At 45.6% G+C, this 13,675-nt stretch overlaps 1 protein-coding gene across 1 annotated transcript in view; it reads left to right on the forward strand.

The window, feature by feature from the left end:
* Nucleotides 1-1,334: 1,334 nt before the first annotated feature.
* Nucleotides 1,335-13,675, forward strand: part of INTS3 (integrator complex subunit 3) — a 38,111-nt gene continuing 25,770 nt past the window's right edge. The window contains exons 1-3 of the mRNA XM_058539212.1: nt 1,335-2,106; nt 9,475-9,558; nt 10,684-10,767. Coding sequence (XP_058395195.1) covers nt 1,963-2,106; nt 9,475-9,558; nt 10,684-10,767 — 312 coding nt within the window. The 5' untranslated portion in view covers nt 1,335-1,962. The remainder of the gene's footprint in view (nt 2,107-9,474; nt 9,559-10,683; nt 10,768-13,675) is intronic.

The raw sequence follows: 13,675 nt of genomic DNA on the forward strand, positions 1-13,675 counted from the left end.
AGATAACAAAGGAATGAATGAGAGAGTCAACTTAAGGGACCACTCACATCACTTCAATAAAAGTGTATACAGGGATCAGCCAGTGGCATAGTGGTTAAGTTTGGCGCTTCCCTTTGGCAGCCGGGGGTTCACCACCTGGATCCCAGGCATGGACCCACACTGCTCATCAAGCCATGCTGTGGTGGCATCCCACATACAAAGTGGAGAAAGACTGGCACAGATATTAGCTCAGGGCCAATATTCCTCACCAAAAAACAAAGGAAGAAAGAAAGTGTATATATAGTTAAAATGTTAAGATAGTACAAGTGTAGAAATAAATAGGATCCCCTGTACAGTAGTGATAACTAGTATCTGGACAGTGTTTTCCAGTTTAAAAAGCAATCTCACACCTGATAGTTCATATAATCCTCTCAAAGCGACAGGTAGCCCTTGTCTCCATTTTACATAAAGTATAACGAGCAGGGATATGGATTTTTTTAAAGTAGGAATTAAAAATAGCGAAAGTCTGTCTTTGGATGTGTAAGGCAATCCTAAAGTGCTCCTGAAAATATGGACAATACCACTGAGAAGCGCAGATGGGGAACCAAAAAGTAGACATGGACTGAGGCAATCAAGGCTACACTGCGCTCAGAATAGATCAGAACACTCCTCACCGGGTTATGGGCAAGAGTACGACTTTAATGGGTCAGTCCCGGATACTCAAAGATGAAGGTGATTCCGTCATTTAGTAAGTTTTTGCCAGAGCTACTGCTGGCACGATTCTAATGATTTGGTTTGCACAAGTGGGTCCATGCACTTTTTTTTTGGCAACGTCTGGATGTTAATTGCACTTGCGTGAGCTCATACAATTGCTTGGGTGACGCACTGCGGAAGCTGCCTCCATACTATCTGAGCTCTAGGACTGCTTAAAGGTTAGGGGTCCGCTCCCTCGCCCTGGACTGCTAACTCGTAGCTAGGCTTCGGGTTTCCCAAAGCCACCCAGGAACAGTGCCCCAGTTCCTTACCCAGCCAAGCTCCAGAAAGAGTGAGGTAAGGAGGGCGGAGCCCAGCACTGCCCAGGCGCGTCACTGCACGCAGGCGCAGCCTCTTCTTCCTGATCGTCTCGCACTCCCACCCCACCTCCGGGAAGTCGTCCCGTCCCGCCCCCCGGGGGGAAAGGAGGAATGCGATTGGGCACTCTGATTGTCTATCAGACCAGTCTCTCTTCTCCTCAATACCATTGGCAGCCGGGGAAAAGGCCGGCCGGCCATCGTCGGCCTACTCCTTCGAGAGACAGCGCCACCGCGGAAGCCGCTATTGGCGGAGGCCAGGGAGCGCGACTGCTCACTTCCGGCGCAGGCCTCCACGATTCCCCCTCCCCAGCCGTCGCCCTCAGCTTTCCCACCCCCCGCCCTTCCACCATGGCCGCTTCTGTGTCGTGTAGGGAGCAGCTGGTCCTCCGTGTCCTCCTATAGCGCTTACTGCCTCACCCTCACCCCCTGGGGGCCGGATCCAAAGGAACCTCGCTCCCCAACCCTTGGGGCACCAGCCAGGAAGATTTCCCACCCCCTACTTCAGGGGCAGGACTCCTCTTTCTCCCACCTCCTGAGGCAGAAACTTAGGGTTTTCCCTGCTTCTCTTAGGGTCAGAAGCCAGAAAGGGCTCCCCTTCCACCTCTTCAGGGGCGGAAGCCTGTCCTACCCTTCCCATAGGGGCGCAGACCCTCACCCCAGCATACTTAGGAGCTAACGGCTTTTCCTCAGCACTGCCACTCCAGAGGCAGGACCTAGGGGCGTCCACCTTCGCCCCCTCCACAGGAGCGGCCGTTCGGAGAGGAGGGAGGAGTGGAGAGGACAGGGACCCTTTCCCTCCCCTCCCCCACTTGTCTCTCTTGCCCCCAGTCCCTGGCAGCTCGGATTTCCTCATTTCTAGGACTTCCAACCCATCCCCTCCCTGGCCTTTTCCCGTCTCCTGTCTGCAGCCATGGAGTTACAGAAGGGAAAGGGGGCAGCAGCAGGAGCTGCTTCGGGAGCAGCGGGAGGTGGAGGAGGAGCGGGAGCAGGAGCCCCAGGAGGGGGGAGGCTGCTACTTTCAACCAGTTTGGATGCCAAGGATGAGTTAGAGGAGGTAGGTGTGGGGGGTGGGGAAGGGAGTTAAGAACTTGGGTTGAGGAGGGATACTGGAGCGGATACGGGGTGGGGGTGGGGGAGGAGGCCTTCAAGTTTTTCTAAGGCAACACAAACATTGCTCCAGACTTCCTGCTCCTGAAGGAAGAAGTGTGGGCCAACTTCCTGGACAGGTTGTCATAGCAACAGCAGCCACTAGTATGAAAATGGGTTGGGGGATGTTGATGAGGAAGGGATATGGCATCTAAGTCTACTGAATTTATTTTTGACGTTCCTTTCCACATACGGGCCACAGCTATTTTTAATATTTACTCTGCTTCAGACTTAGGTCATATATGGAGGTGAGAAGTAAATAAGTGGTGTAGGTGTCTAAGGGGCTGCTAGGAGCTTGCAGCAGACCTTGGACCCTCCTGTTAGATAGTATTGACTTCGTGTAGACACAGTCAGCCTCCAGTGATGTTAACTGGGCATTCAGAATAAGTGAAAACTTAAGGAAGAGTGAGTAGTGTTTACTTAGGTAGCATCAACTACAGCAGTGGGGTGAGGGGGTGAGTGGGACCTAGGGGACTCTCCTTCAGAACCAGATAGCACACACAGAGGGAACACATAGATGGGAGAGCCGGTAGAGTGAGGTGATGTGGTGGACCTGGATGGGAATTTCAGACTACAAGATAGCTAACCCTCCCCTCCCCGTCTTGTTCCTTTTGCCCTGCCCCTGACAGTCCACAGTTGATCATGTACTGTATCCCTTTCTACTGCTATACACGAAGAGACACTCTTAGGAATATGAGACCCAGAACTGGTACATGATTGCCTTAGGAATATGAGACCCAGAACTGGGACATGCTTGCCTTAGGAATATGAGACCCAGAACTGGGACGTGATTGCTGAATTGTTTTTACGATGTAATACATTCAACATGGTGGTTATCCAGGGACAGGATGAGTAAATTAGCAGGCTCTGGCTCTTCACTGGCCACTTCCTTGCCTCTAACTTTGTCACTGCCATTTGTAAGGTATTAGAGGGTGGCCAGGCAAGTAGGTGGAATTCATAGTTTACATTTGAAGAAATGTTGGTTCAGATACAAGATGGTGGAACAGATATGCAGAAATAAACTTTGTGAATCAAGAGGTGGCTGGATAGCAACTTTATGGATTATCCACCAGCAAATGTCTACTCACAAACTGGCTTCCTGTCATGCTTCTATCCCATAAGGCTATGTATATTTAGATAACTCAAAGTTTGTTTTCTGCTGTTGTTTTGTCAGCTAAAGTAGATATAATTAGGAACATAAACCAGGCTTCTACAAGTAATGTATTCCCCCCAAAAATAGAAATGACTTTAGGATTGCCTGGCAATTTGAATTATCCACTTTTTTAGAAATGGCCACTGTCATTGTCAAAGTGTTTATTGAGCCCTGTGTTCTAGCAGTGGAGCTCTAGAACTGTAGGAAGAAAATAGTCATCTGCCTTTGATCCCTCCACCACTTTGGGTGGAGGGGAAAAGACCCCAAGGGGTGGATGAAAATCTGTTTATTCCCCACCCTGATTACTAGAGGGTCATCCTGCCTCTGCTCTCCTTTGTACCACCAAGTAGTACAGTATCCTGTTCCTCTGAGCAGTGACGTCTTTGCTAATAAACGAAGTGATATGGCAGGGGGGGACCACAAAAGAGAGGAAGCATTTATTTTCTTGCTTTTTTAGACTGTCTGAGAGTGAACTTTCAACTGTTTCCAGGGAGAAGGGGGAGGGAGGGTCTCTTTTTTTTTTCCTGATATCCTTCATGCTGTAGATGTTTCCCAGCATGTCTCAGGCTCCCCCCTTTCCTTCTTTGCCCTTTGTCCTTTGCATTTGAATTTTCCAGCACATTTTCTTGCTGCTCTGTTTTTAACCCCATGTGTGTGGTTCCTGCTAGACCAGAGTATCTCCAAGGGCAAGACTTATTGCCTTCTTCCTCTGGGTCTCACCACAGATGTCTGCACACAGAAGTAATCAAAGCCTGATGGTAACTGACTGATCTCTGCTTGTTCTGGCTTGGTGATTTTCCAACACAGGCCTACCTATTGCCCAGGAGCACAGAGGTAGCTTCCTGACCATATATGCTTACTGTGTGCTGAGTCTGATAGGAAAATAGGGAAGAGGGAAACCCAAGATCTGCCTTCCAGAGCTTATCATCTAAAGACTGAGTTAACACACCCACAAGGAAGGTGAAAAAAAACAAAACAAAACCAGTTACAGTAGTGAAGAAACTGGGGTCATTACAGCTGGGCATGATGAGGAAAGGCCCTTTAGATGCCTGGAGTATGAAGTACTGGTGAAGAGCATCCTAGGCAGAGATTGGGATTCTTGTACCCGAGGGAGCATTTGTTGTATCCTTTCTTCTGCTTGGCCCTGTTCCTCTCTTTGAAGGGAGAATTCTTGCCCACCCCCATCCCGATTTGGGGAATGAGGTAAAAATAGTGCCAGAGATTGGAGGCATTTAGAACATGTAGCTCCTCATCTCACAAGCCTTTGCAGCTCCTGGTCATTCCTCTGCCGAGAAGGACCCAGTCTACTGTGAAGTCTGGCTGAAAGCAGGGGCTGTGGCCCAAGCAAGTCAGAACTTCCTCCTAAGCTATGGACAGGTCTCAGGGTTGCATTTGGTTAGAGGTCTGTCCCCTCCAGGTTTTCTCCAAGGAATAATTCATATCCTGTCTATGAGGACTCTCCAGGGAATGGGCTTTGAGTCATCTCTAATTTTTTTTCCTTAAATCCTCATTTCACATACAAGTGACTCTTGGTTGCAGAATACTTGGAACCCAGCTAGTTCAATAACTCTTTACTAATGTGGGTCCTTGGGGGGACAGTATTTAATATGCACTTTTTACCAGACTGTATGTTCACCTGGCTGAGGGAGGGGAAACGGAGGTTAGGGGGATCCCTCTGACTTCAGTCTCCAGCTTCAGGTATATACTGGCAAACTGGAAGGCCTTCCTCCCTGCTCTGCCCCCACTCCATCTACTGCTGCTGTCATGGAAACCATGGTCAGGTAGTCCTACTACTAGAAAAATTAATTCAGGAGCTCTTAGAGATGGTAAATATTTACTCAGCTCTCCGAGGTGCTGTCGTGGAAGGCTTACTCTGAACAGAGCCAGTCTGCCAGCAGTTGTTGGCAACTGCACGTAGGATTCCATCTGTGCTAAGGGCCTCTGGAGACTAGAGGAAGAGGGGTACTGCTGCTTGATTGCAGGGATTTGGCCTCCTGTGGCCCTCTTTGAGGGGATGTGGCCCTTCTGTCGCCCAGAATGGCTTGTAATTCTCCCATCCCTGTTTGGAAAAGTAATTTCTGTAGTTGGGGAAGAGCAGCATCTTTTATACCTCTGTTGCCTGGAAAGGACTGGTCTTCACATTTCGTTCTTCATTGCTTTTGTCCACACATCCAAATTCTGGACTCTCCCACTTTCTACGTCCTTAGCTGGGCCTCTCTGTTCCAAGAGGCCACTTTTCTTCTTGGCTGGGCAGTGACCCATAGAATTGCCTCAGGCCTCTGAGTGAAGTTTAGAATATCGAGGAGGGGCCTAGAGAAACCTGGTTCAGTCCAAAGTGTCTGTGTGTTACATCACAGCTGGAGACTCGGCCAGCCCACAGGGCTGTGTGTCCAGCTTTTGCAGGAGGATCTTGGTGCAGGGTCCATCAGTCAGGCCTCCTCCCTTCTCGCCTACCCTTTCCTCTTCTAGAAGGCAAAAGTCAAGGTTGAGTAGGAGAGGAAGCTTTTCAGCCTGGTCAGGGACTTATCCATGTCCTGTAGTAGGAGGGATCAGTTGTCAAGAGTCTTTGAGGACATGCCATTGGAAGTAGTGGGGGGTCTGGTCCTCATAGATTTAGTTGTGCAGTTGCTGAGCTTCCTCACAAATGGAATAGATTCTAATTCAACTGAGACTGTGTGCTCACATAGATTATCTCGTTTAATCCTCGGAGCAACCTTGTGATATAGACTTTATCTCTGTTTTTCAGGTAAGAAAACCAGGGTTTAGAGAGGCTAAGTAACTCACCCAGGATTAGCCTAAGGCTAGCAAGTGGTGGAGGGATCCTTCTATACCGTGCTCCTCAGTTTACTCATTAGCTAGCTGCTGTGTGACTTCTCTTGCATCCCTGTCGACTCAGCAGAGATACCTTCCTTTGAGTAGGAAGCCATATCTAGAATTTTAGGATGTTATGCTGCTGCTTGTTCACCATCTCCCTCCACTCTGAAACTGCTTGTTCACCTAGGCTGGGTAAACAGGTCCCGTCAGCGTCCTCCCCCCTCTCCAAGCTCCCAGCAAGAACAGTCTGGACCTAGCAGCTGAGGGAACTGATCCTCTAGTCATTGATAACTATCTTGGGTGGAGAGAGATAAGATTTAAAAAGAGAAAATCCAACTGAGGTTTTTCCTTCCCTCCCCTTGTCATATAGGAGCTGGACTAAGTAATGACGGATCTCAGAGCTTGTGGGAGAGGTGGGTCGTGAGAGTCACAGCTCAGCTTTCATGTGATCTCACAGCTCCTTTTCACAAGTACGCAGGTGCTGTTTATTAAGGCTGAGTGTGCTGCTCTGACCTAATTTGGGGGATAGTCAGACCTGAGGTGGGGCTGTGAGCCTATTTTAGGTTGAAGTTTTGTAGCTGTGGGAGCGCCTTAGCTTCACACACAGTTCTACCCTGTGCACCCTATACTCTTGGACAGGGCTGGTTGTAGACAGGCTCAGGGTGATGGTTAAAGGAGGAATATGATTGTCTTTTGTTCCTAGACCTCTTTCCAGTTGTCCTTGTTTGTCAGTTCCTCACAGTACTGCAGTAGAACCAGTTCTCATCAAGATGTTCTGGGATGACCTCTTGGATCAGGGGGAAGTAAATTGCCTGCCTTTGTCCCTGTTGTGCCAAGAACATCATCACTGGGTATTGGGAAGTGGTTTTCCTTAAACCGTTTTTGGGTTAATTCTCGAGATAAAGTTTGAGGGGCTGGCCTGGTGGCATAGTGGTTAAGTTTGGAGTACTCTGCTTTGGCGGCCTGGGTTTGTGGGTTCGGATCCTGGGCATGGACCTACATCACTCATCAAAGCCATGCTGTGGCAGTGACCCACATACAAAATGGAGGAAGATTGGCACAGATGTTAGCTCAGGGCTGATCTTCCTCACCAAAAAAGAAAAAAAAAAAGAAAGTTTGATAACGGTGGTGGTGATAATGGAGAGGCTCGCTGACTTAATATGAGATAAATTTTGTCAGTATTTTCTGAGTATTTAGTATTAAATACTGCTGTGGAACAGGAACCACTGACTAAGATCTCCTTAGGATGTTGAGCACATGCCATGGTGAAGTTGGCCTTGAAATTAGAGTGGTTCTTAGATGGGCTTTAATGCAGCCTTCACCACCTGTGTTTGACTAGAGACCCTGGCGGGTTTTAGTTTGACATTTTGTTCTCCATTAGTCCTTTTCTTTCCTCACACTCATTTTTTTAAGTTTGTTTTTAATTTTGGGGGCGTACATTTCAAACATGAAAAAGTGGAGAGAATAGTATAATTCCCCTGGAGCCGTCGCTCTGCTTCACTACTTATCAGTACACGGCAATCTTGGTCCATCTCTCCCCAGTCTCCTCTGGATTATTTTGAAGCAAATCCAAGACATATCATTTCATCTGTAGATATATATGTCTATGAGAGAAGGGCTTTTTTTTTAAGCATAGCCACAATATCGTGCCTAAAAATATTAACAGTAATTCCTTAATGTAATAAAATACTCATTGTTCAAATCGATCATCTCATAAATTCTTCTTATAATTGGTTTGTTCAAATCAGTAATCAAACACGAATCTGAATGTTGCATTCAGTAGATATACCTCTTTAATTTTGTAATAAATTTATTTCAAAATAATTTCAAGCTTAGAGAAAAATTATAATGCATAGGACTCTCATATACTCTTCACCCAGATTCAACAATTATTTTATTTATTTATTTATTCTTAATTTTTTTTAGAAAGATTTGCCGTGAGCTAACATCTACATACTATTATTTTAATAGATACATACTATTATTTTAACCTTTTGAGAGTAAGTTGCAGCCGTGTTTCCAGTTAAGATTTAAATACTACAGTCCGTAGTATTTTCTAAGAACAAGGGTCTTCTGTTACATAATAACTGTTCTGTTACCAAGATTGAAACACTTAACATCGATATGTTACTATTATTTATAGTACCTATTAAGATTTTACCAGTTGTCTCAATAATGTCCATTATAGCAGTCTAGGATCACATGTTGCATTTGGGTATATTGTCTCTTTAATTCTTTAAAATGAAACAGATTCTTAGTCTTTTCTTTTTTTTTTTTGAGGAAGATTGGCCCTTTGTTAACATCTGTTGCCAATCTTCCTCTATTTCTTTTCTTTTCTCCCCAAAGCCCCAGTGCATAGTTGTGTATCATGGTTGTAGAGTGGTAGCTCTTCCACGTAGGACGCCGCCTCAGCATGGGCTGATGAGCAGTGAGTAGGTGCGCGCCCAGGATCCGAACCGGCAAACCCCGGGCCGCCGGAGCAGAATGCACAAACTAACCACTACACCACTGGGACAGCCCCCTAGTCTTATCTTTGTCTTTCACGATCTTAAACACTTTTGACAGGCCATTTATTTTGTAGAATATCTCTCAATTTGGGTTTTCTGAAATTTCTTCATGATTAGACTGAGATTATTCATTTTTGGCAAAAAAAAAACATAGAAATGATGTTATAGACTTTTCAGGGCACCATATCAGAAGCAAGTAGTGGCAGGTGTCAGTTTGTCTCATTATTGGGGCTATTAAGTTTGATCACTTGGTTAAGGTGATATTCCTCAAGGATTTCCTACAGTTATTACTTTCCCTTTATAATTAATAAGTATTTTGAACCTATGTAAATATCCTCTTTCTTGTGAAAGTTTCACTTCTGGTTTTAGCATCCATTGATGATATTTACCTGAATCAGTTTTTACTCCCATCATTCCTTCTGCATTTATTAGTTGGCATTCCGCTGTGAGGAAGAGCTTTCCCTTCTCCTTTATTTGTTATGTCTGTATCTATCTATCAGTGCAGACTCATGAATTCTTATCTTATTCAATGAGTTATAATCTTAAGCCTCTTTTAATACATGGGTTTCCCCCTCCCTGCTTTCTTTCCTTGCAATTTATATATTAAAGAAACCAGGTCACCTGTCATGGTTTCCACATTCTGGATTTTGCTGATTATATCCCTATGGTGACTTTACTTGTAAATTGGTAGTTAGATCTAGAGGCATGATGAGGTTTAAATTTTTTAAAAACTTTTTTGGGGCCAGAAATACTTCATTGATGGTGTGTGACTTGGTCTGAATTTTTTCTTACCCCTTCACAGAGGTTGGAAAGATGCATGAGCATTGTGACTTCGATGACTACTGGTGTCTCAGAGAGAGAGGCCAATGACGCCCTCAATGCCTATGTGAGTATAATGCTCTCCCCATATCCATTTCTGCTTCTTTGACAGCTTTGAGATGTGATAAAAAAGATAGAAAGACTTAAAGTGGCTAGGAATTAGGGGACTAAAGTTAATGTCTTGACTCTCTGAACCAGGCTTCCCAACTCCTCTCTCTCTCACTATGGGAATCCATCTCTTGGAGCTTTCAGCATCTTTAAATAACTTTAAAAAATAACTCATAGTTCTATAGTGACTTTTTCTTTGCAAATCATTCTCACATATTTGATCTTTTACGTTTCCTAATCAGTCTGTGAGGCTGAAGGGATTTTAAATAGTTAGTACATGTAAAGGATTTAGAGTAATTCCTGGCACATAGTGAATGTTCAGTAAGTATTTCCTATTTATTATTAGTCTGTTATTCTTATTACATCTTCACCTTACAGATATCAGAGGTTCAGGGATTTGCCCAAGGTCTTGACTTGGTAGGTGTGCTTGTGACTCCATGAATGACTCTTTGCAGCTCCCTCTCTGCTGAAGGCTGTTAAAGTCTGGTAAATGTGGTGGAGTCGATTTTTTTTTTTCCATTTTAAATGCTCTTTTTATTTTCTTCTTTTTTTTTTGTGAGGAAGATCAGCCCTGAGCTAATATCCATGCTAATCCTCCTCTTTTTGCTGAGGAAGACCGGCTCTGAGCTAACATCTATTGCCAGTCCTCTTTTTTTTTGCCCCCCAAAGCCCCAGTAGGTAGTTGTATGTCATATTTGCACATGCTTCTAGTTGCTGTATGTGGGACACGGCCTCAGCATGGCCGGAGAAGCGGTGCGTTGGTGCGCGCCCGGGATCTGAACCCCGGCCGCCAATAGCGGAGCACGCGCACTTAACCGCTAAGCCACGGGGCCGGCCCTCTTTTTATTTTCTGCTTCTGGCTTGCATCAAGCCTTAGAGAAAGAATAAGGGTCCGTCCTTTCCCTCCACCTCTCTCCTAAAACAGATGCCTCATCACTTTTAGGAGAAGGAAATCATCAGATTTAATAGTTGGTGATTCTCCTTTGCAGGTTACTCAAGAGTCCCAAGTTTTCTGGGAGAAAATGTGCTCAAGAGCTTTCTTCCTGTGAATGACACCTAGTTTTTTTCCTTCCTCGTATCCCAGGTATGCAAAGGCCCCCCACAGCATGAGGAAATCTGTCTGGGCCTCTTCACCCTTGTCCTCACTGAACCTGCCCAAGCCCAGAAGGTAAGACTCCCTGCTCTGGACCCACAAATTCTTCTCAGATATGATGTGGGAATGTGGTGAAACTTATGGTTTAACTGGCATAGTATCAGACCCTTTGACCAGAGCTGCATCACCTTGTTGTCCAAATACAGTTACAACTCCCTTTCCACTCTCAGTGAACTGATCATTTTCTGACTAAAGTCCTTTCTCTATCTCTAGATTCTGAAGCAAAAGGCAGTTCTGAGAGTGAAAGCATTTAAAGAGTTATAAATTTTAGATGTACAAGTCAAGGCTAAAAGAGTTGGGATTTAATTCAGAGAAGAGGAGAGAACAACTGTAACCGAGCCTATTGAGAGTCATTATCCAGAAGAGCGTGACCTGGAGTTTGCAGGTTCTGTCAGTGGCAGGTGAATAGAAAGCAGGCTTAACATGGCAGCAGGTAGGATTTAAATTAGACAGCTTAATGTTAGCTGATTGATGCAGTCATAATGTGGTGATTAAGAGAACACTGGAGGGGCTGGCCCGGTGTTGTAGTGGTTAAGTTTGCGCGTCCTGCTTCGGCGGCCCGGGGTTCGCAGGTTCGGATCCTGGGCACAGACCTACACACTGCTTATCAAGCCGTGCTGTGGCAGGCGTCCTACATATAAAGTAGAGGAAGATGGGCACAGATGTTAGCCCAGGGCCAATTGTCCTCAGCAAAAAGAGGAGGATTGGCAATAGATGTTAGCTCAGGGCTAATCTTCTTCACCAAAAAAAAAAAAAAAAAAAGCACTGGAGTCAGACTTCCTGAGGAAGACTGAAAACTGGTCTGGAGTACTTCACAAACAGAAGAGTCTCCTTTATGTGGAATGATTTAAGAAGGGTCCTTCCTTGAGGTGAGGGACTGGGCAGGATAATCTCTTCAGATTCTGTTCTTTCTATAATGAAGTAGCAAAATCCTGTCTTTTGCCTCTCCAGATTTTCCCTTTCCAGCAATTCTGTGTCCTTTGTCTTGGCATGGTGGTTTGGAAGTATATGTCTGGTATCTGACATTAACTGTGTGACGGTAACAGAGAAGAGCCTGGAGTGGGAGAATTCAGTATTCTCCTTGGCCCTTCCTTAAACAAGTGGAGTGTGGAAGGAAACAAACATGCTCTGTGCCCAGCATTATGTTAGCCTCTATCTGGACAAGATCTCATTTAATCCTCTCAAAAAGCCATACAAAGTTGGTGGCTTTGTCGTCTCCCCCAAAACTGCTCTCAGTTTATCTGTAAGGTAACTGGAGGTCAGAGACATTGTTGTTTGTTCAAGGAGAACCAAAGGAATATCATACCCGGGGACAAGGACAGGATGCCCGTGGGCCCCTGGCATAGCTCAGGGGAAGGCTTTATGGACGCGGCAACCTGACGTATTTGTACTCCTCTGGTGCCAACTGAAATAGGGTCTAGGGTGAGGATGGGTGGTGGGGCAGTAAGTATTCTCAAGTCCTTGGTTTCCCAGGCCATTTCTGGGCTGGCACCTTGTTGAATTAAATTGCCATTTCATTTTCATACTAAATTTATCATCAAGATCCTTGAAGACAAATGAATGTCTCTAATTTGGTGATGTTAAACAGTGATATGCTCCGGTCCAGCCCCTCTGTTTTAAAGAAATTGTTGGCAGAGATGGGGCTGAAGGGGTTGGAGTTAAGGTTTAATTTTCTCCTGTGGGTTGTTTTTTTTTTTTTTTTTTATAATTTTATTTATTTATTTTTTCCCCCAAAGCCCCAGTAGATAGTTGTATGTCATAGCTGCACATCCTTCTAGTTGCTGTATGTGGGACGTGGCCTCAGCATGGCCAGAGAAGCGGTGTGTCGGTGCACGCCCGGGATCCGAACCCGGGCCGCCAGCAGCGGAGCGTGCGCACTTAACCCCTAGGCCACGGGGCCGGCCCAGTCTTCTGTGGGTTTTTATAAATACAGTTTAAATCTTGTTTAGTCGTGTCAATGCACATTCATCTTGCTTGCTAGTTTTTTGGTTTGTTTCAGGTAGAATCTGAATCAGCTAGGGTAAATCAGTAAACCTCAGTGAAGGAGGCAAGATGTGTGTGGTGTTTCTAGCCCTTTGCCTGGCCTGGCAGTGAGAGGCCACAGGGCTCTGCATTATAAATGCTTATTATGTCATGAATTTAGCCATCCACTCACCGCAAGGGACTAGACACCTTGTCTTCTTTTTGTCCTATGACAGTTGTAAGAGGGAGACCCAGGCCTTGGGTCTCATAGCTAGTCGACAGCTGCACCAGGATTATGCTCACGTGCTAAAGATTTCCAAGTAAATCCCCTACCTGGGAACCTCCTAGGTTGATAGGCCCCCAGTCAGGCCTCTTCAGACAAAGGGGGTGGAGACAGGGAATTAGGAGGACACAGTTTTAGGCAGGGGAGGAACTATCAGGTAGTGACTCATTCAGAGACCTTGAGCCAGGTCAGGGTACAGTGGAAGAATTAGTGATGTATCTCTATAGTGCTTTAATCCTTTTCCCTAAAAGAGGGATTATCTTGTGAAATACTGTCCTGCAGAAGTTTTAGGTGGGAGTTACTGATGAGGACTGATCCTAATGCATTGTTTTAGGCTTCAGCTGAAAACATAGGGAGTGTTTTCTAAGGGTTTACTTGGGGTTAATTCTCTCTCCAGAACAGAAACCTTAGGATTGGAGATTTGGTTGTTCCTGCATCTTCACAGGCTGAGAGATGGGAGGTGGGGATGGTGGAGAAGGTGGTAGTGGAAACTGAGTCTTGAACACCTTAGAAACCTGCTCCAGGAAAGCGTGAGCTGAGGAGCCTCCTTCAGTACTGGCAGTCAGGTTCAGAATGTTAGAGCCAGCTCTCTGGGACTTCTTACTGGGTAGAACTAGGGTGGATTAAACGGGTGGACAAAAGATCTTAGTAAAGGAAAAAGCAGGTTGGAGATTGGTG

The sequence above is a fragment of the Diceros bicornis genome, chromosome 4 (genome assembly GCF_020826845.1).
Source record: "Diceros bicornis minor isolate mBicDic1 chromosome 4, mDicBic1.mat.cur, whole genome shotgun sequence".
NCBI classification, from domain to species: domain Eukaryota; kingdom Metazoa; phylum Chordata; class Mammalia; order Perissodactyla; family Rhinocerotidae; genus Diceros; species Diceros bicornis.